General features: G+C 38.5%; 2 protein-coding genes across 3 annotated transcripts; both read right to left on the bottom strand.

Moving 5' to 3' along the window:
* Positions 1-1,561: 1,561 nt before the first annotated feature.
* LOC108265032 (uncharacterized) lies at positions 1,562-10,165 on the bottom strand. Of its 2 annotated transcripts, none has more exons than XM_017467100.3 (8): positions 9,836-10,165; positions 8,435-9,542; positions 7,639-7,773; positions 7,383-7,557; positions 6,796-6,894; positions 4,432-4,523; positions 4,115-4,255; positions 1,562-3,083 (listed from the first exon to the last, which is right to left on the bottom strand). In XM_017467100.3, the coding sequence occupies exons 1-8, from the start codon at positions 10,000-10,002 to the stop codon at positions 2,847-2,849; spliced, it is 2,154 nt and encodes a 717-aa protein (XP_017322589.1). In that variant the 5' UTR covers positions 10,003-10,165; the 3' UTR covers positions 1,562-2,846. The 2 variants fall into 2 exon arrangements, with proteins under 2 accessions (XP_017322589.1, XP_017322590.1); XM_017467101.3 differs by having other exon boundaries at positions 8,435-9,527.
* Positions 10,166-11,030: 865 nt separating this feature from the next.
* kiaa2013 (KIAA2013 ortholog) lies at positions 11,031-20,165 on the bottom strand. The gene is made up of 3 exons (XM_017467099.3): positions 18,501-20,165; positions 16,714-17,573; positions 11,031-12,905 (listed from the first exon to the last, which is right to left on the bottom strand). Exons 1-3 carry the CDS (start codon positions 19,486-19,488, stop codon positions 12,858-12,860), a joined length of 1,896 nt encoding a protein of 631 aa, XP_017322588.1. The 5' UTR covers positions 19,489-20,165; the 3' UTR covers positions 11,031-12,857.
* Between the last annotated feature and the right edge of the window lie 1,125 nt (positions 20,166-21,290).

Raw genomic sequence — 21,290 nt, 5'->3', positions numbered from 1 at the left:
GAGAGAGAGTCATATGATTTCCAGGCCCCTCATTTAATAAGGTGGGGTACAGAGGGTAATTGTTGACCTGGATAATATTTATTAATGCTTCTTCTAATGTCAGTGAATAAAAACCCAAATGCATACATAAACTGCCACAAATTACTTGTTCAATTTATTTGAACAATTATTGATTTTATGACATTTTGTTATTTGTTTATGTAATTTATATTATATTATATTATATTATATTATATTATATTATATTATATTATATTATATTATATCATATTATATCATATCATATCATATCATATCATATCATATTATATTATATTACATTATACCGTTTGCTTTGTTCAGTTCTTGGTATACCTGTAAGGTTTTCAGTGACACCTACATCCAAATATTCTCACTGAGAATCTCACTGAATATTAATTTCTGCAGTCAGTTTAGAATATATGTACTTTTTATGCAAATGTTCACTTTCATTATATTATGCCATTATACATAATGCCATTGTTTAGAGCATACTTAAAAGGAAATATTTTTTGAATACTTTGAAATGAACTGAGAGTTTTTGATTGTTGATGCTAATATTGCAATGCTTTTAATATTAAAGCTCAGTGTCTTTCTGCATGCCCAAGCCCAGAATTATACATTTATTAACCAACATGGTCCCCTAGTGTACAAAGAGAGGACTTGCTGGAAACTGGGACCACAGTTAAACAATAAAGACAATTTTTCACAGTCTTTTTTCTGCTCATATTTACCAAGGGTGCCAATATTAGTGGAGGGCACTGTATTAGTCTTTGTCTTTAATCCAGAGTACTAATGTATATGCTTTCCAACAGGAATTTAGCTTGTAAAAACATATTTAGTGTACAGAACCTCTGTAAAGGACACAGACCTGGAACTGAGAATGGAAAGCACTATTTTTGATTTATTTATTTTACTATTAAGGTCGCTTGGATATTGCATTAATTAAACATTTAAAACCTAATCTAATCTAAAACCATGTTTATATTGCTGTAAAGCCAGTATAAGTAATGGTGAACAGATAGCACTACTTTTAATTTACACTATCGCGAATAAGCTAATTCAATCTTCTCAGCAGGATTCCAGTCGTAGTCACAAAGGGCTGACAATGTGTTGGAAGCTCTGCAATACAAATACAATATGCTCTAGTTAACAGCACAATCTTCTCTTTCCTTTATGAGTTAACAGTCTCCCTGTTTATGTGCTCTTGGCTCGGGCCAGATGGCTGTGTATGTGCTTGCTGTGAAGTGGAGTGTGCTTCAACTAGGCAATTATCCCCAGCCTTCATCTGTCTAAAATACAATGGCTCCTTCTGGGCACAGGCCTCCATCTTTGCATAGCACTTAAATAAGGGGGTACGTCTTCCAAATCACCCTCAGTGTAAGAGCTGGGATTTATCCGTGGGATTACACTCCACTTCTCCTAATGAAGCTCATTTAGTGCTCTTTGATGATATGTGCTGAGAACCTGTATCATAAGACCATAATGACTGAGGCAATTAAACACCATCCCCAACATTCAGTAGAAAACCAGGACAGCCAGAGGATTGGAGCGGTGTGTTTAATTTGTTAAACACTCAGGTATGTATGGTTATTTATAATGCACAGCATACTGAAATCCTATCTACAGTCTCTCACCATCGTTTCACATAAAAAGACATAAAGATTTGAACCAAATAAAAATAGAAGACCAATGAGAGAAAAGAGACATACATTTGTACAGTCCTAAATACAATGAAGTAGTCAATAAGAGAAATTATAATGTAAACTGAAATTGCTAAAGCTATTCACGTTCAAACACAAATTCTGTTTTCCAGAACCTCAGCCTAACAACGAACAACAAATGAGCCGTGTCAAATGATCGGCAACATCGTTCACCTGTTCCCAAATAGTACATTCCACATAAATAACCCATACTTTCAGTGTATCTTTTCAAAGTCTTGCTACTAGCATTCGTTTGTATATACACTTTCTGAGCTCTGCCTCATCACCTAAATTTATTTGTTGACCTCCTGATACTTTGCCTTTCTGTAAATTTTGATTTTCCCTATTGGATTTGTCTGCTTTGTGCACTTGCGTCCAACCCATGACTGTTTCGGATATGAATGAAATTTGTACACTGCCAACAAACATGTCCATATGGAATAGCAATGGGCAGGTTTTTGGACCCCCATTTGGCCACCAAAATGGAGCCCATAAAAATCCATGTGGGGTGTAGGTGGTCTACAGGTGGACCAACATGTGCCATCATGTCCTGGTTCCATATGTGTCCCTACCGTCTCTTAGCCCATGTAAGTTTTCCTGAGCAGCCTAAATGAGCCCCAGTATTAGCCCAGGTCCATCTAAAACCCCACCAAGGCCATATTTAACTTATGTCGGTCCCACAATGACATGCAGTTTGCAGATCTTTTTTTTTTACCCTGGACACTATTTTTCTGTGTGTCACTTACAGTAAAATGCTTATGACTGGAAATCAAAAGGAAAATATAATAATGGCTGTCAATTTTGCGTTTGATATGACCTACAGTATATTACTCTTTCTAGCTGAACTGAAATGGAAAAAATGTTTCTTGCATTGAAATGTCTCTGTTCAATAAAATAACTGTTTGTGTCTTGTATGATGCAGTTAGGCTATTAGAAATCTGTCCAAACTGCTTTGTCTCATTGACTTAAATGAGATGAGAGTCTACCATTTTAAAATGGCTAAGAACATAAGCTAAGAACTTAGTAAAATAATACTAAGTGTCCTTGAACCTGTTTATCTAAAAAAACAAAACAAAACAAAAAAAACATGTAAAATGCACAATCATGTGTATCTCTCAGTTCTGTCTAGCAGTGTGGCACGAGGCCTGGTAGTGAGGTTTCTCTGTGCATTTGTGGGTTGGTGGAGTTGTCCTCATCCTGAAGAGCCCCCATCATTGAACCGAGCGTTCCTTCGTCGCCCACAACGTTCTCCACCTGAGCCGACACACACATCGTGACCTCTGATGTCTCTGGTATGTAAAGAGCCTCAGGCTGGGAAACCGGCGTGGTTCTTTCGCTCACGCTCTGTACTGTGATAGTGGACTGTAAGTTCCACATGCGGAGCAAAACATATGAGTCAGAAAGAGTTAGAGTCCTCAAGCAAAAACAGATTTCATTTTAACATCATATCCAAGACTACACTGTAGTACTGAACACAGTCACTGCCAATACATAGGTGAAATTGTTGCTTCCTTCTGTAACTGCTTTATCCTGATCAGGGTAGCAGTGGATCCAAAGCCTTTCCCTGAAACACAGGGCTTGAGGTGGGAATACACCCTGGAAGGGATGCCAGTTTATCGCAGGGCACTACACACACACACACACACACACACATTCACATCTAAGGGCAATTTAGAGTCACTACTCCAGCTACTGGCATATTTTTGGGAGGTGGGAGGAAACCGGAGAAGCTGGAAACCCATGCGGAGACACACAGAGAACATGAAACGCCATACACAAACAGTAACCCGAGCTCAGGATCTTGGAGCTGTGAGATGGCTACACTACTCACTACACCACCATGCCCAACACCTGATGTTTCCTCAATTATTACCATTTTTATTGTTAATACCAAATGTTATACATAACTCAGTACTTATTTTAGTACATAAGAACCTTTTTGACTAGTATGAGTACAGAATGAGTATTTGGGAAATATAATTTGACAAAAGTATATGATATTCGTCCATCCATCCATCCATTTTCCATATTGTTTATCCTACACAGAGTAATGGGGAGCCTGGAGCCTGGAGCCTTGGCACAATCACATGAGATCACAAGAGTCTTATAACTAATCAATAAAATCAGCGATTTGAACTTTTTTTGGGTTTTTTGGGCTTTACTGTGCTTTCTGTAGCTTGTCCTTCTATAGCATGTGCTATGTTCAACGGATTTGATCTAATTTGACTAAACATTAGTTGAATCTAGTGAAAAGTTATGGAACAGGGGAAACACTCACCTGCACTAGGACTTGGATTAGGACCGGATTTGTTCAATATTTGATATTGACGTGTAACAGTGCATATGCATTCATAATACATTTTCAGAATATTTCATAATATACCTATACTCACATTTGCCATTGAGACATTACTCCCTATAGGGGTCTTTTTCTTTCTGGAGAGGTTCGGGTTCCAGTGGCACACCAGACTGTCATTCTGGACACTGTAGTTTTTGTGGCCGATCAACCAGTAGGTGTTCATTTTTCCTTTCCCCTGAAATAAATCGGAGAATGTCTTGTGTGAAAATGCCTTTAGGGGTACTTCACACAATTGGGGCTCAAAATGGATGTGATCACCTTTGCATTAACAAATGTTTCCTGTAGCACACAAACCTCCACATCTTAAACATAATACTCCAGCACATTGTATATGGCAAAATGGATTCTCACCTTCACCTCGATCTCTCCCCGTAATTGGAGCTCATATGCGTTGTCTTTCATCAGAGCCAGGTAAGTTGCAGAGCTGGCATGGATCTTCTGAGCTGGGACAACAATAGACAAAAAGGACAATTTACTTCATAGTTTTTTTTTTGTTTTTGTTTTTTCAGATTTGGTACAACTGAAATTCATTTCCTTTTACAGTGCTACACTGTATATAAATCAAAACAGATGACATTAACTGAAGTAGCAACTATTTATACTGCATTAAGCATAATGATCTTAATATCACGTTAACTTTTTTTTTTTCAAAATAAAGCAAATGAAAAACATGTCATTCAGGTTTTTATTCCGTTTCAGTTGGCTAAATCAAACAGTGATTAGTTACATTATGTGTGGAAAAACATAACATAACAACTGTCAAACATAATATAACAAATCCCCAGAGGCCGCATGTTGTGAGCAGTAAGTGAACAGAGGCTCTAATGACTTAAAACTAAAATAAAAACCACATGATCATGGCTGAAATGGTGGTCTGTCTCTATGGTGATGTAGTAACTGAAAATATTCATGAACATCACAGCAGCAAAACAGGCCTTTCAACTCTGGGAAAAAAGCTGTCTTTATTTCCTCACAGATCTTGATGTTGGACCATATACAGTGCTGTGAAAAAGATTTTTTTCTGTTTTTGTGTACAGCTTATACTAAATAGTTTTAGATATTCAAATGAAATACAACATAAAACAAAGGAAACCCGAGTAAACACACAATACAGTTGTTTTTTTTTTTGTTGTTGTTGAAAGAATTTTTTTTTTATCAACACCTATCACTGTGTGAAAAACGAATCGCCCCCTTAAACTTAAAATCTGGCTGTGCCATCTTTAGCAGCAATAACTGCAACCAAACACTTCCGATAACTGAAGATCATTCTTTCAAAGCACTGTGGTGGAATTGTGGCCCACTCTTCTTTGTAGAACTGCTTTAGTTCAGCCACACTGGAGGGTTTTCCAGCATGAACTGCCCGTTTAAGGTCCTGCCACAGCGTCTTAATTGGTTCAAGTCAGGACTTTGACTAGGTCACTCCAAAACTTTAATTTAATGTTTAATTGTAAACATTTACATAATTTAAATGTAAAGGAACAATTCACTTATCTTGGTGTTAAAATTACTACTGATATAAACAAATCTGTTTCCACTAATTATGCTTCACTGATGGATACAGTGACAGAGACGATGAATCGGTGGTCTTTGTTACCCGTATCAATGATTGGCTGTATAAATGTTATAAAAAAGATGATATTGCCTTTTGACTTTTTCAGTCTCTCCAGTTACCATTAACAGATGTTTTTTTGATTAACTTAACCATTTACTGAGTAAATTTATATGGAATAATAATATATTCCATATAAAAATTCCAGATATTTGTGTTAAATGTGTGGATGCAAGAGGTACATTAATCCATTGTCTATGGTAATGTCCAAAGACACAGCAATTTTGGAAGGAGGTTATTACATTCGTAACCTACGTAGTCAGTAAAGAAATTCCTTTCCAAGTGAAACTGTGTGTACTTGGAATTTATCCAGAGGATTATGTGGTCACTTTGCAGCAGTCGTTGCTTATTGACTGGGCTTCTTCAAGCCAGAATGATAATTGCACTTCTCTGGAAAAAATTGGAACCATCTTCCATAACAATGTGGACAAAAGAATTGACAGCTAATCTTGCTTTTGAGAAACTGACATACCTTGTGAAAGGCAAAGGAGGACATTTTTCACTTTTATGGAATCCCTACATAGAATTTGTGGAAGGATAAATTTCACAGTGAAGTCAAATTTCACAGTGAATGGACAAGATGGCCCACTTCATAATTTACTTTTTATTTACTTTAATTTATTTCTTATTTATTTATTTGTCTTTGCTTTTTCTGTTGTAACTATATGTTTGTTACTGTATTTGGTATTATCAAAGCAATTAAAAAGTGGTGATTTGATTGAACAGGGTTTGCAGTAATCAGACCTGGTTGCATCTAGTCCAGCTCAACCCCATCATGAATACAGTTTCATAGATTTGGGGAATTAGTAACTATGGGGGCAAATAGATTTTCACACAGGCCCAGATGGTATTGGATAACTTTTTGATTCAATAAATAACATTATCATTTAAAGACTGTATTTTGTGTTTACTCGGGTTGACTTTGTTGTGTCTTAGACTTTGTGTTAAGTTGTGAAAGAATTTAGTACGAGATATACACGAAAACAGAAGAAATCAGGATGGGGGCAAATACTTTTTCACAGCACTGTATAATTTATCCACTAATGATAAGATAGGTGAAATATGAAATTGAAAACATTGTAAAGTCTTATGATAAAGACACATACGCAGGCTGGTGGATTCCATTCGGGAGGCTGTGTTTACTGTGTCTCCAAACAGGCAGTACCTGGGCATCTTGTAGCCTACAATTCCAGCTACACATGGTCCTATAGCACATGGACCACATATGAATTTTCATCTTTCCCTGTGAGTAAAATCTCAAAACCCTTTTAGGTGACGAAACCTTAACCGTTATAGTGTAATTACAGTTTGGCATATAATATAATTGACGTCCATTATTGATATCATCAGTACTCTCTTTATTTGATTATGTAACCTTTGTGTTCTGTTCTGCACAACATGACTTTGAAAATAATAGAACACTAAGAATTTTTTTTTCTTTGGCTCACATTCTCTAATGATTTTTAAAACTCATATTTATATTAAAGTTATTATATTCAATCACTCTTCTAATGTAGACACAAAGCTGTGCATGCACATAAGGCAATTTTGTGTCTGGTTCCATATAATGTTGTTTATATTTGCTAATATACCGCTATGAGGATATCATATATTTGGTATGTAATAATTCACAGAACACAAGGGTTATACAATAACAAAGCACATGGAGAAATCAGCACAGAAAAACGCATACCTGTGTGTATCCCTGCTCGAAGCTGAAGCCGTTTGTTGGGCATGTGGGGAATGGAAACCTGCCTCACAGCAGCCACCAGGTCTAGAGACATCTTGGCGATCTCATCAGCATGTTTATCCCCATTTCTCTCAGGAAGCCCGCTCACGACCATGTAGGCATCGCCGATAGTCTCCACCTGTTACAGAGAAATCCATACTGAAGCATCATGACAATTTAAGCTTACTTTATAGTTTACTTCTTTTTGTTTGCTGGTTACCTTGTAGACGTCGTAAGAGTCGATGCGCGTATCGAAGCACATGTACAGATTGTTGAGCATCTCAACGACTTGTAGAGGTGTGCACGAGGCTGATATGGCAGTGAAGCCCACGATGTCTGAGAAGAAAATTGTAACCTGAAACGAAAGTGTGTTAGAGCCGAGCATGTACTGTATACATTTCTTGTTTAAAATGAGACTAATTCAAATGTGCATCTACGCTCAGTTAAATATAAAAAAAAAAATGATTTCCTTAGCTAGTTACAAGAAAGAAACGCATACAAGAAATTGTCTGATGAACTGTTTTGTCTGTTTTTTTTCTGCTGAATTTTCAGTTTTTCTCTTGCAGCCAAACTACGATCTACAAATCAAAACTAAAATCTTGAGCACTAAGTGCCAGTCTTAAGTAAATGCAACATTTGATACATGCTACATTTAATATACCTACATGCTACAGCAGAGAGAATATGATCTGCCAAATTTATCCTTCATGTGAGGTGCACAATTTGCTTCTCTCCACCATAAGCTGTTTTATCTCCTAATGAATATGTAATACCATAATTATAGGCAATTACTACAACAATAAGAACAAACAAAATGGGAGCATGTGCTCCTTCTGTATACACCAATCTTGCCAACATGTCTAATGAATATGGACTGCTTTTCTAACATCAGTTCGGTTAGATAAAAGTACATGACTAGTGTTAAACGCTTCTCTTAAAGTTTTCTGGCTGTTTAACCTGCTAAAATCCTGGTTTGGTTACGCATGTAACTATTTTCTCATTCAACTGTCGCTTACACTCTCATAGCTCTCAGCCTCCACGTGTCTGTTTTTGCGAAGCTGCTTAGCCACGGACTTGGGCAGCATCTGATGAAGGAGATCCTCAGCAAGCTGCCTCTGATTTTTCAAAGCTTCTGTCTTCTCGTTCAAAGTTTGTGCATAGTCCTGGATCCACCCCGTCATCTGCTTAAAGGAGAGTAGCACAATGGGGTAGATGAGGCATGCAATGGTGAGCAGGCAGATCTTCAGGCTTATGCTGGATGAAACATCTCTGGATTTCAGCTTCAGGGCTGATGTGGTCCTCGCAAGAAAGCAGTTCTGGATGTTCCTCAAGGCAAAAATGAACATTCGGGCTCCTTCTGAAGAGGAACCAGGGTTATAGAGGGAAAAGTCTTTCGAGTTGAGTTCCTGGTCGACATTCTCCATCCAGCAGCTCTGGAAATTCTCAGATATTTCTTGGAGGACCATCAGTGTGGTTAAAGTTTGTAACCATTTATACTGGATGTCTGGTTCTCCTTCATTCAAGATCCACTGATAGTTCAGCTCTTGGAATGTTACTAGATATCTCAGCGTGATCATGTCTGTCCAGTCTGCACCGTGCTTCAGAAGACCCATGTCCACATCTCTCATGCCCGATAAGTCTAATATCTTTTCAATTGCAGGAGTGAAAATCCATGTCCCATTGCTGCATGTTGGATCATCCCCCCACATCACTCTAACAAACTCCCAAAAGTCCGACTGAAGCCGCTCACAAAACTCAGCCAGCTCTGCGCCACAAGGCTGCCCCAAGCCGTCCGTTTCCACACCTGTACAAGTGTCTAGGATGGCTGACAATTCAGGAAGTTCAGGCTTCTCTTCAAACATCTCTTGATCGTCATGTTCGCTCTCTCTCAACGAGCACGAGTTTCTCATCATTTGGAGCTCAGTAATGATTCGGAGTGTAGCCTGAATCCTGCAGGATGTCAGTTCAGTGAGGCAGTTCTCAGACATCTGCCACTGATTCAATGAGGAACTGAAGTCCATGGCCACGGAGCAAAACAGAGCTAGGAAAGAGATAACGCACGCAACCAGGATCCTGCGAACCGTGCGATTGCAACTGCTGCAACTGCAACTGGGGAGAGAGAGACTGTGGAGCATATAATAATAATAATATTAATAATAAAATAATAATAATAATCATCATCATCATCATATTATATATTTGTTATATAATATAATATACAACATATGCATATATCTCAGTGAGTAATGCTATATTAAAACAACAGTGTGTAGATAGCACAGGATTTCATCATGCACTTAATACACAACTAAACATTGGATCATAAATGAGTTTCAAAAGCTATATTAGCAGGGCTTTTTAATACATTCAACAAGTAATATATTTCCTGAACTTGTTCACTTTGTTGAAAATGATACCTGCAAGTATTACAGTCTTCCTCGGTCTCCTCTGGGCTGTGTGTTAAGAGCTTCTCCCGGGCTTCGTGTTTTCTGCTGTGGATTTTGGTTAAAGTGCCTTTTAAAGAGGTCGATGACAAGGTGCTGGATGCCAAACAGTCCTTCTTCATGGACTCCAGTGATGACATGAGACACCTCTCCTGCGTTACACGGCCTGGGATGTTAGAAGTTGTGAGCTATTTATTTATCTTTTAAAAGGCGACTTCGACGATATTTGCAATGTTTTTTTTAGAAATAGGTCGTCTTTTCTTGAATGTAGCATCCACTCGTGCATCTTCCTTTCCTTGGACATTAACGCTACTCCATCGGTGACGTGAGCTGATAATTGCACAATGCTGCATTGTGATTGGTGGATTCACGCGCTCGCGCGCCGTTAAAGCTTTGATTCTGTTTTATTATTATTATTATTATTATTATTATTATTATTATTATTAATTAATGAATTAATTAAATTAGCCTTCAGTTTGAACAAAAAGCTTATTTTGATTTTAATTTGGGAAATTAAATTGTTGCCTTTTGAATATTTTTTTGTAATTATGCCTCAATTAAGTAAAAAAATAAAATAAAAAAAATAGCTAGAGCTGCTTTTAGAATATTATGACACGTGTTGATGTGCATACATAGAGCATATAGTAGGTATAGACAGCCTTTAATTTGCAGGTTACACGAATTATATGCTTGGATGGTGTATTAAGTGTTTACACGTATTTTGGGAAGAACAAATAATGCTACTAAAACTGGCTATATTTTACTTAATTAAGCTATTTGTATACAAAAAGCTTCAAGAATCCCTTACAAGTTCTGAATAATATTGTTATTATAATTCAATTCCCAATGGTCTATAGCTTTGTCAGTCATTTTGGAATAAGCAAGATTTTTTTTTTTTTACATGACATTTGAAATTTCAGGGTCCCAGAGCTTTTCAGTGGTTTGGGTTATTAAACCACCAGACATATATTAACCAGCCTGTTTAAAATCTTAAACACACACACATTGTATTATACTTGTGAGGACCTTCCATTCGCATAAAAAAGCATTCCTCATGGGGACCAAACAAATATCAAAACCCACAATGTTAAAACTGTCAGGTTTGATTAATATCCTTGTGAAGACACTGATTTTTGTTGTTATTATGCTGCAAAGAATCACATGATGCTCAACAGAAAAAAAAATCTTTATTCCTTCCAAACTAAATTTCCAACAAAACATCCAGTATTACCCATAAAAATCTATGTTAAAACTACATTCAGCACATAAAATAATTAACATATAAAATATTTCCCACCCCACTCCACCCCGCTTCATAAGGTTCATAATTTTGAAGAAGAAAAAAATGTGCACAAGCCATACAGCTGATTTGAGAAAGATGTAAACTTATTTGTATACAAGCAAACAAATAATCCACATTATTTGAATTAAATATGAACAGCCTAAATGTATGCACACATTAATATTCACAAAGACATGTTTAGATTTTAGATTTTTAAACCATTTTTATGTACATATCCCATATAAATACATTGTGTCATGACAGTGATTAGTGCCTAAATGAGTTAGCCCTAGACTACAAAATATAACTAAATAGTCTTGATTTAGGATATCCTACAACTAGGATAGAGCACACTACACCTACATTATTCTTGTCATACCCGCATTCAGTACATGTGGATACATTATTCATTTAGACATGAAAAAAGATTTATAAGCAATTGTGTAAATCACTACAGATAATGTCAACAGGAGACATTAAACATGTGCAAGCATATGCATTATTCAGGTTTATTCAGGTCTTTAATTACCATCACTTCAATTTAAATATCCTTCTCTGTCCAGCATTACTTATATTACACTTGGAGCACTGATCTTCTTACAGTTCAGAGTATGTAGTACATTTGAAATATTACCACCTAGTGGTGTTTCTTCATGGTACATCCTATCTGGGCATGGGATACACCAATTCACACTCTAATTTGAATCCTGAATAGCTACTACTCACTTGCTACAGCTCTCAGCATTTAGTTGTGGCAGAAAATTAGTTTTGCAATAACTCTGTGCTTGAAATGTATTCTACCTCAGGGGTTCCCAAAACTTTTCCAGGGCAAGGCCCCCCAAATGGCATTAACATTTGGCCGAAGCGCCCCTTTTTCAAGATGTCTTTAAAACGCATTAAAAATACAGACTTCTGAATATATTCCCCCCACCCCCCTTTTTTTTATTATTAATAATTACATCTTTACATTACATTAGATTAGGAATTGATTTTGTGTGTGTGTGTGTGTGTGTGTGGTTGTCTGAGAGTGGAAAAGAAAAAATCATGTATTTATTTATTTTTCACACCAAATTGTTGAGGCCCCCGGGCGCCCCCCAGAGGCCTCAACAATTGTATTAAATCAAATGAGCAAAGGGAAGTGTGGCTTGTTTGATTTCATACAGTACAGATGGAGTTATTTTTAAAAAAAAAATAAAAATAAAAAAAATAAAACAAAAAAGTGGAACAGCAAGCCATTTAGTGATGTGGATCGTTATGAATTCACAGACGTGAACCCATGTTGAGGAATCAGTGAACAAATCCAGTCTTAAATCTTGATCCTAAAATTACAACTAGCACAAATAGCAGTTCCTTATATGTATCATTTACCTTTAGTGAAATATGAGCATTTAGCTAAAAATTAATGTTAGCCCTGTAGTGTATAATTTTCATTTATATAACACAATGCATAGTGGATGTCTTTTTTAAATATATATATATATATATATATATATATATATATATATATATATATATATATGCAATTATGTTGTACATTATGTGTAAATATGACATCCCAAATCCTACTTTTCCTGCTTTACAGCACCAGCAGAGCAATACTGTTTTCTATGAATAAATTAAGCAAGTGATAATATTCAATGATAGATTCCACAGTAAAGTGATTGATTATGAGAATTTACGTGTCGTCCTCAGGACTTCAGGAAGGGCTTCATCTTAAAGATCTGCTTTATGAAATGATGGGGGACAGAGCTCATCCTCATACTGTAGACAGAAGTTCAACAGGTAGGAATCAGAAACAATGTGGCTATTACCATGTCAGTGCACTATGCATAACATTCATTTGGACTACTTGGATATTTAAGTTTATTCAATAGAAATGTAGCACAATGGAAATATACTGTATACTCACTGGCAATTATAATAGGAACACCTGTACAACTGCACATTCATGCAATTATCCAATCAGCCAGTCATGTGGTAGCAGCACAATGCATAGAATCTTGCAACTACAGGTCAAGAGCTTCATGAAATTTTAAACATCAGAATAGATAAAAATGCGATCTCTGTGACTATGACTATGATGTAGCATGGTTGTTGGTACCAGATTGGCTGGTTTGAGCATTTGAGAATGTGAAATGTCCTGGGATTTTCCTGCACAACAATCTCTGAAGTTTACACAGATCAGCAATTTCTGAAATACTCAAACCAGCTGGTCTGGCACCAACAACCATGCCACATCAAAATCACAGATCATATTTTTTTTCCCCATTCTGACGTTCTGTGTACATTAACTGAAGCTCTTAAACTGTATCTGCATGATTTTATGCACTGTGCTGCTGCCACAAGTTTCTCTAATTGAATAATTGCATGAACACATAGAATGCAGGTGTTCCTGTTAATGTGGATGGTGAGTGCATGATTCCATAGAGTAAAGCATGAAGAATCAAAACTAATGCTAAAAAGATTTTTTTTTTTTTCATTTGCTACATATTGCAACAAACAGCTTTATGTACACTGATCAGCCATAACATTAAAACCACTTACAGGTGAATTGAATAACATTAATTATCCCATTACAGTGGCACCTATCAAGTGGCGGGATATATTAGGCAGCAAGTGAACAGTCAGTTCTTGATGTGTTGAAAGCAGGAAAAATGGGCAAACATTAGGATCTGAGCAACTTTGACAAGGACCAAATTGTGATGGCTAGAAGACTGGGTCAGAGCATCTCCAAAATAGCAGGTCTTGTTCCCGGTATGCAGTGGTTAGTACCTACCAAAAGTGGTCCAAGGAAGGGCAACCGGTTAACCAGTGACAAGGTCATGGGTGCTCAAAGCTCATTGAGCTACTGTAGCACAGATTGCTAAAAAATGTTAATGCTGGCTGTAATAGAAAGGTGTCAGAACACACAGTGCATCATAGCGTGCTGCGTATGGGGCAGGCCAGTCAGAGCACCCTTCCTAACCCTTGTCCAATGCCAAAAGTGCCTACAATGGGCATGTGAGCATCAGAACTGGACCATGGAGCTGTTGAGGAATGTGGCCTGGTCGGATGAATCACGTTTTCTTTTACATTGTGTGGACAGTCAGTTCATGTGCATCGCTTACCTGGGGAAGAAATGGTACCAGGATGCACTATCGGAAGAATACAAGCTGGTGGAGGAAGTGTGACGCTCTGGGTAACGTTCTGCTGGGAAACCTTGGGTCCTGGCATTCATGTGGATGTTACTTTGACATGTACCACCTACATAAACATAGCTGCATACCAAGTACATGCCTTCATGCTAACGGTATTCCCTAATGGCAGTGGCCTCTTTCAGCAGGATAATGTACTCTGCTACACTGCAAAAATTATTCAGGAATGGTTTGAGGAACATGACATGACAGTTCAAGTTGTTGTTTCGGCCTCCCCAGATCTCAATCCAATCAAGCATCTGTGGGATGTTCTGGACAAACACGTCCGATCCATGGAGGCCCCACCTCACACCTTACAGGACTTAAAGGATCTGCTGCTAACGTCTTGGTGACAGATACCACAGCACACCTTCAGAGGTCTTGTGGAGTCCATGCCTCGATGGCTCAGAGCTGTTTGGGTGACCTATATGATATTAGGCACGTGTTTTTAATGTTAAGGCTGATCACTTTAGATACATCTATGTATGTATGTACTTTATTTAAGTGTATGAAAAATCCTTATTTGGAATTGAAATCTATCTGAATGTCATGTTCGACATCATTTTTCTAAATATGGAATAAAATTTGCCTAAGGTTTCTTCTGTTTGTCCCTCGGGAGGTACTTTTACAGCTTCCATGTGGAGTTTGTTTAGAACGCTCGAACCATTAACCATCCAGAAAACCTGTGAGGAACCCATTTTTCAGAGAGTACATTGTGTATTCGTGAAAATTCTACTTGTGGTTAATAGGGCTGGGCGATATGGACACAGTGAAATTATTTTTTCACTATATATCACATTTGGTACGAGCCTGAATATCATACGTTTGTATAACACAACAGTAACTTCAAATAATATGGTACAAGTATAATATAATATACTGGAAATTAGATGGGGTTTTTTTCCCGTTCAATTTTGGATCAGAATATCAAGCTGGATATTTATCGCCCAGACCTCGATCATGATAATCACATTTGTAGGTAAATCATTCTCAGCAGACATATCAATGAAGATGACCATCACCTTCTGATTCATTAATTTAATTATAGTGAGTCAATATAAAAAACACAAATCAAGACTCAAACAAATGCAACACCACAAAAAAAAAAACCAAGCACACACTGAACAAACAAAAAAGCATTAAAAAAAACAAAAACAAAGAAAAACAATTTCACCCTGAAATTTCACCCATAAAGTTTCCAGAAAAAGTCAATCAATGCAGTTTCACATTTATAAACTAGAACAGATACAACAAAGTGTAAGATATTTTTCTTTTCCAATTAGTTTGTACCACCGGTGAATAATGTAATTCTTGGCTTGGGTTTGATGGAGTCCAGTGTTTCTTCATATTAAACTGATTCAAAGATGTACAAAGTGTTACGTAGAATGTACTCACATTCTGATGGTGAAATATGAATCGAGCATGTGTTTATAGTTGACAGGGTCTATTAAACCATACAAGGGTTGGGTTTATTCGCATCAAGCGTTTATGGAAATGAACAGTTAGGTTATGAAATGATTCAAACCACTGACTATGCAAGCACGTGTCTCCTTTTCTGCCTCTATGATTAGTAATGTAATGCAGGACGGCAGTAGGTGTTTGGTTAGAACTCCTCAGACTGCGTTCTTTTGCATGGTGGTAAAAACAATTGCCTAAAAAGAAAAGAACATCTAAGCCAAAGGAAAAAGGTGGAGACCCCGTACACCAGCTTGGAAGAAGAAAAACTTGAAGGCACCAGTGAAGAATTTATGCACACGTATCTTATCAAATAAAATTCAAATCCTCGCTCTATTTGATTGGACTAGTTCACAATTCTCTGAAGTGTGAAATGTATCGTCTACACGAGTAAAGAAAGAAGTTGCCTGTTTCCACCTAAATGATAAATGAACATTACATTAATGAAGATTTTGGTGACAAAAATGAATTTGTCGGTTGTAATATCGCCAACTAAGATGCATTTGTATAAAAAAATAAATATTTGTTACTTTATGACTCACAAATAATTATTAATAGCATCAACTGTAATCAAACAAAGAAAGAAAAAAAAAGAAAGAAAACTTTTCAGCAAGATCCTCAAGCGCTTCACACAGCAGCACGGCAGTGCCAGCCACAATCACACTGGTGCTTTCAGTTAGCAAGGAGTTTGTGTGGGGAAAACACCCAGGCAGATGATTGTAGAGAGATTCTTCACCGTTGCCTTAATCTCCAACATAGTTTTGAGAGTAGCAGTTATCAACAGCGACCATTCTGGTCAGTACATTATTTCAGGAACAAAAGGATTTTGGGAGTAGAGAGAAAGTGAAGGGGGGGGGGGGGGGGGGGGGGACAACAACAAAAAAACAAAGAAAATCCAACACCACCCCAAAGTTGACGAGCGATCCTTCACGGATTTATACCTTGCTCCTGAAGAGCGGCTTGGCCCCGGGGCCGCAGTACTCGTTGTAGATGAGCTTGAAGAGGAAGAGGTGGAAAAGGGCGACGAGAGATGCCACACTGAACCAGAATAGGAAGGGCAGACCCGGGTCCTGCTTGGCCATGTGCTCATCGTGTGCTAGGATGGCCTTGACGTGCAGAGTGTGGCGCAGATCCTGCAGGTGCCTCAGGTCTGTCGAGATGTAGAGCAGCGGCGTCAGAGGCTGCGTCACTAAAACGGGGAAAACGTGACCCCGGGGCTCAGACGTGAGCTCCACTGGTTCGTTGATGCACCCTGCCTCGCAGGCGTACAGCTTCACCGGCTTCTCTTCATCCTGCGGCTGTACGGAGACGTGCAGAGAGGGCCGGCCCTCTGCGTCGGCCACCACGGAGAGGCTGATGCGGTCCCGGTGGTAGCGCAAGCCACGCAGCGAATAGCTATTATGCAGGACGCTCGGCTCGGCCTGGAACTGCAGGTGGTTCTCTGTGAACTGCAGGCCACCAAAACTGAGCGTCGCAGCTTGCATCATGCCATGAGCACCCGCTGAAACCAGAGCCTTGCAGGCGCGTTTTTGGAGAGTTAATGTCCAGAGATTAACTAGCTGCAGGAGAGAAGCAGTGCTGCTCACGCGCTCAGGCCACAGGTTCTCAGCGTGCATGGTGGCGTGGCCACTGAAGCAGTGATCAGCGTAGTTCAGGCTTGACTCGAGCTTCTCGCGCTCCTCTGTGCTGAGAGTGCTCTCCAGCAGGGGTGCCGTGGAGGAGGACAGAATGTAGTACAGTGTAGTGTTGACCGTCTGGCTCGATGGCGTGTGGGCATCGGTGATTTTCCTAATCTCTATACCTATAAAAAGATGACAGAACAGGTCTTTTAGCGGGACTGTATTTCTGTGCACCAATATGAAACAGACCAATACTTTAAATGTTTTTTTTTTCCTGACACAGCAGAGAAGTGAAAAATGTCATAATACTTATGGGACAGTGATATCTCATCTCATCTCATGCTCGAGCGGTTCAACTAGGCCGGTCACGATAACTAATTTTGTTGGACGATATATTGTTTAATTCTTAAAGAGTATTCAGACTTTGGAATTGGAAATGTCAAAAAACAGTTTGTGTCTTCTGAAGCAAATATCCTTTAAATGTAATCAATATTTTGCCATGTCATATTTGTCAAATCATTTTTAGGGCTCAATCCCTGTCATTATTGACGATGACTGGTTTATCTGAAACGCTAGAATTATTTCTAGATCTTTCTTCATCAAAAAACATTTTTTGAAAAGTATGTTTGAATTGAAATCGGTGCTAGTGCTTGCTACACATCTTAAATCCGAACGCCTGCAGTTTTCGCAATCGAACGCGTATTTTTAACTTAAATTCAACGGATATTCGAAGCTTGGATATGAATATGACAGCCCAAGAGCAGAGAGGACAGAAGCAGGCTAAAATGTTGGTGACATTCATTCTTATTTAAACACACACCCACGTAAACACAATGGGCGATATCGAGGTCGGCAAAAATGATCGAGGTGACATCCATATATCGTACAAGTCGATAACATCATTATCGTGACAGGCCTAGCTGAGGTTCGACACACAAAAAGTTTATATCCTGACAGAATGTACATAATTCAGACAGACTACCCAATGTAATAAAAAATAACAAACTTTATTTACATGTATGTGTATCCTTATACTTGACATGGTTTATAAAACCCAATAAAATGATCACAAAGAAAATATGACCATTTAGACAATTTGGTTGACTTGCCCGATATGAAAAGATCCGCCCACGCCTGCTGATGCTCCTGGACCAAATCTTCCAGTTTAACTCGTAGCAACTCCACCATCTCTCTTTTGACATCATCTTGAAGTTTGCTGGAGGTCTCATCCATCTTGGAGGGCTCGACGGGCTCGGACGTGTGAATTACGCTCACTATGTTTTCAGTATGGTCGGATTTCGCAGGGACCTTGATCAGTGTGCTCAAGCGTTTTGTCCCCACAGCCATCAACACCGTTTCCTTCTTTTCTGTGAGAACTTTTCCAGTGGAAAGCATGAACTCTTTATCTTCCATCTTCTCTGCAACACCCCTAAATGACGGCGATTCCACAGACACCTCGACTGATATCGCTTTGTCTGTAGGGTTGTTTATGTGAACCCGCTGGATGTAGACGTTAGGTCGGCTCCGGTGGGCGACATGTTCCTCTCGAATAACGACGCAATCTCGAAAGGACTGGGAACTATCGAGCAGGATACACCGGGAAGAGAGCACAGAGCCTTTCCTGTACCACAGCATCTTAGCCTGTGCCTCAGAGCGTGCTCCAGGGATCTGCCATCGTACTATGGGGGAATATTCCGTCAGGTGGACTGGGGCCAAACCCGGCTGAGAGGACGACGTCACCCAGAGTTTGTTAGAATCCACGTCCACCAAGATGTGTCCATTACCCGTTACAAACGGTGCTGGGACTTTCAACTGCGGCGTGCTCATGATGCCTTCGCCATGTTCAACTTGTGTTGTCCATCTGTTAATATCAGTCTGCAGACAGACTCCTGCAGCGCCTCCAGGCTTCCGGAAGAAACCGGGGAACTTGAAGATCCCATCAGAGCTCAAGTACCAGTAAAATATAAGGAAAAGGAGCAAGACGACCAAAACACGTCTGGCCCAGCTACTTGAGAGCAAACCAGGAAGTCCCTTAAATCTCTGCTGAAGCCACATGGTTTCTATTTTAGATCTGCTATCCTTTAAATAGTCACACATCAGCTGATATTTGGTGATTTCTCTAGATTTGGACCAACCAGTAGAATAGAAAACAATATAACCTGAGAGTAATAAGTGCACAGTAATGAGTGGCACAATGCCTGAATGCCACTGTAATTCTTAACCAGCTTGCAATTTTTTTAATCACTTGTTCAACAACTAATTCTGAACGTTAGCATGACGTTCAGCACGTTATTCTTAGTTAAAAAGTACAGCTAATTCTAGCTTGTCTAGCCAGTTATGCAACCAAGTAAACAAGTCATATTTCTTAACTGCCTTGACAACGTACTTTTTGCATGCCCTGAACTACTAATCGTTGTAAAACCTACACCAATTTACTTCACTCTTAGAATATTTAGCACTAAAACACTTCAAACTTTACTATCTGGCTTGCCGTCTTATGAGTCAGCTGACTGACTTGCACATTACTCATGCAGCTAGCTTCATAGCTAACGTTGTCTGTTCGAGATAAGCTTAAAAATCTCGCGTAGCTCCCAATGACCGCTGATTATCTTACGATTCTTTGCCTTTATCCAGTTTTCTTCCTTACGTAAATCCAAGGAAACGGCATTTTAAGTACCAGCTAGCTGGTTTATCAACCCACCAAACTTGACATTTTGGTTTGTTTAAACTGCCGTAAAGCGGGCTGACTCATAACCGGAAGTGTCGCACTTCAAAGCGCTAGTGGATGACGCTGAACGCTAACATTCACTGTTCTCAGGTCAGGCTTGTCTGTCGCTCAGCTTTCATTTTATTCGTATGGTTTTCGTGAGATCTGACCTCGGACTGGTGTCTTTATCCAGACTGGAATAAAGTTGGTTTGACGTTGGACGTTCGATATTAGCAGAAATGCAGAAATTAAGGGACCGTCTCTAAAGTTACATACGACATTGTTAAACACGTTTCTAACGTCAATAACATTTGAAGGGAATGACTTACAGTCATATAACCAACTGTAAAGTGTTCATCTAGGTGTCAGCTATAATGCACACCTCATAGATATTGATATTTATTTTTTAAAAAAGCTATTAGATCATATGTAAGTTAGATATGAATTTCACTACCGAATTGGCCCATACACAAAATATGCCATTATTTAAAGCTCAATAGCATTTGAAGGGAATGACTTACAGTCACACATCCAACTGTAAAGTGTTCTTTACATCTAGGTGTTAAGTATGACACACACCTTTTAGATGTTTGATATTTATTGATGCCAGCGGTTTAGACATTAATGGCTGTGTGTTGAGTTACTTTGAGGGGACAGCAAATTTACACTGTTACACAAGCTGTACACTCATTACTTTACATTGTAGCAAAGTGTCATTTCTTCAGTGTTGTCACATTAAAAGATATAATCAAATATTTACAAAAATGTGAGGGGTGTATATAATTTCATTAATAGGACATCTATTTTTTTTTAAAGAAAAACATTCAATCCAGTCATTTTGACCCCCTCATGATGAAGGTTTTTTTGGTTCATGCATTGTAGGGTTAAATATCAAAAATCTAAAAGGTGTCCATTATAGATAACACCTAGATGAACACTTTACAGTTGGTTGTGTGACTGTACATCATTCCCTTCAAATGCTATTGAAGTTAGAAACGTGTATAACAAATGCCGTATGTAACTTTAGAGACGGTCCCTTAATTTCCGCATATACGCGAATATCGAACATCCAACGTCAAACCAACTTTATTCCAGTTCTATCCAGTTATTATGATTTTGTACTATTCCTGCTTGCAGTCTGGTATTTTCTTTTGAGGCAAACAAGCTAATTTAGATTATACATGTGTTTTTG

Source organism: Ictalurus punctatus, chromosome 5, assembly GCF_001660625.3.
Source record: "Ictalurus punctatus breed USDA103 chromosome 5, Coco_2.0, whole genome shotgun sequence".
Taxonomy (NCBI): Eukaryota; Metazoa; Chordata; class Actinopteri; order Siluriformes; family Ictaluridae; genus Ictalurus; species Ictalurus punctatus.
The sequence above is the reverse complement of the archived record's forward strand: the minus strand, read 5'-3'. Positions and strand labels throughout refer to the sequence as shown.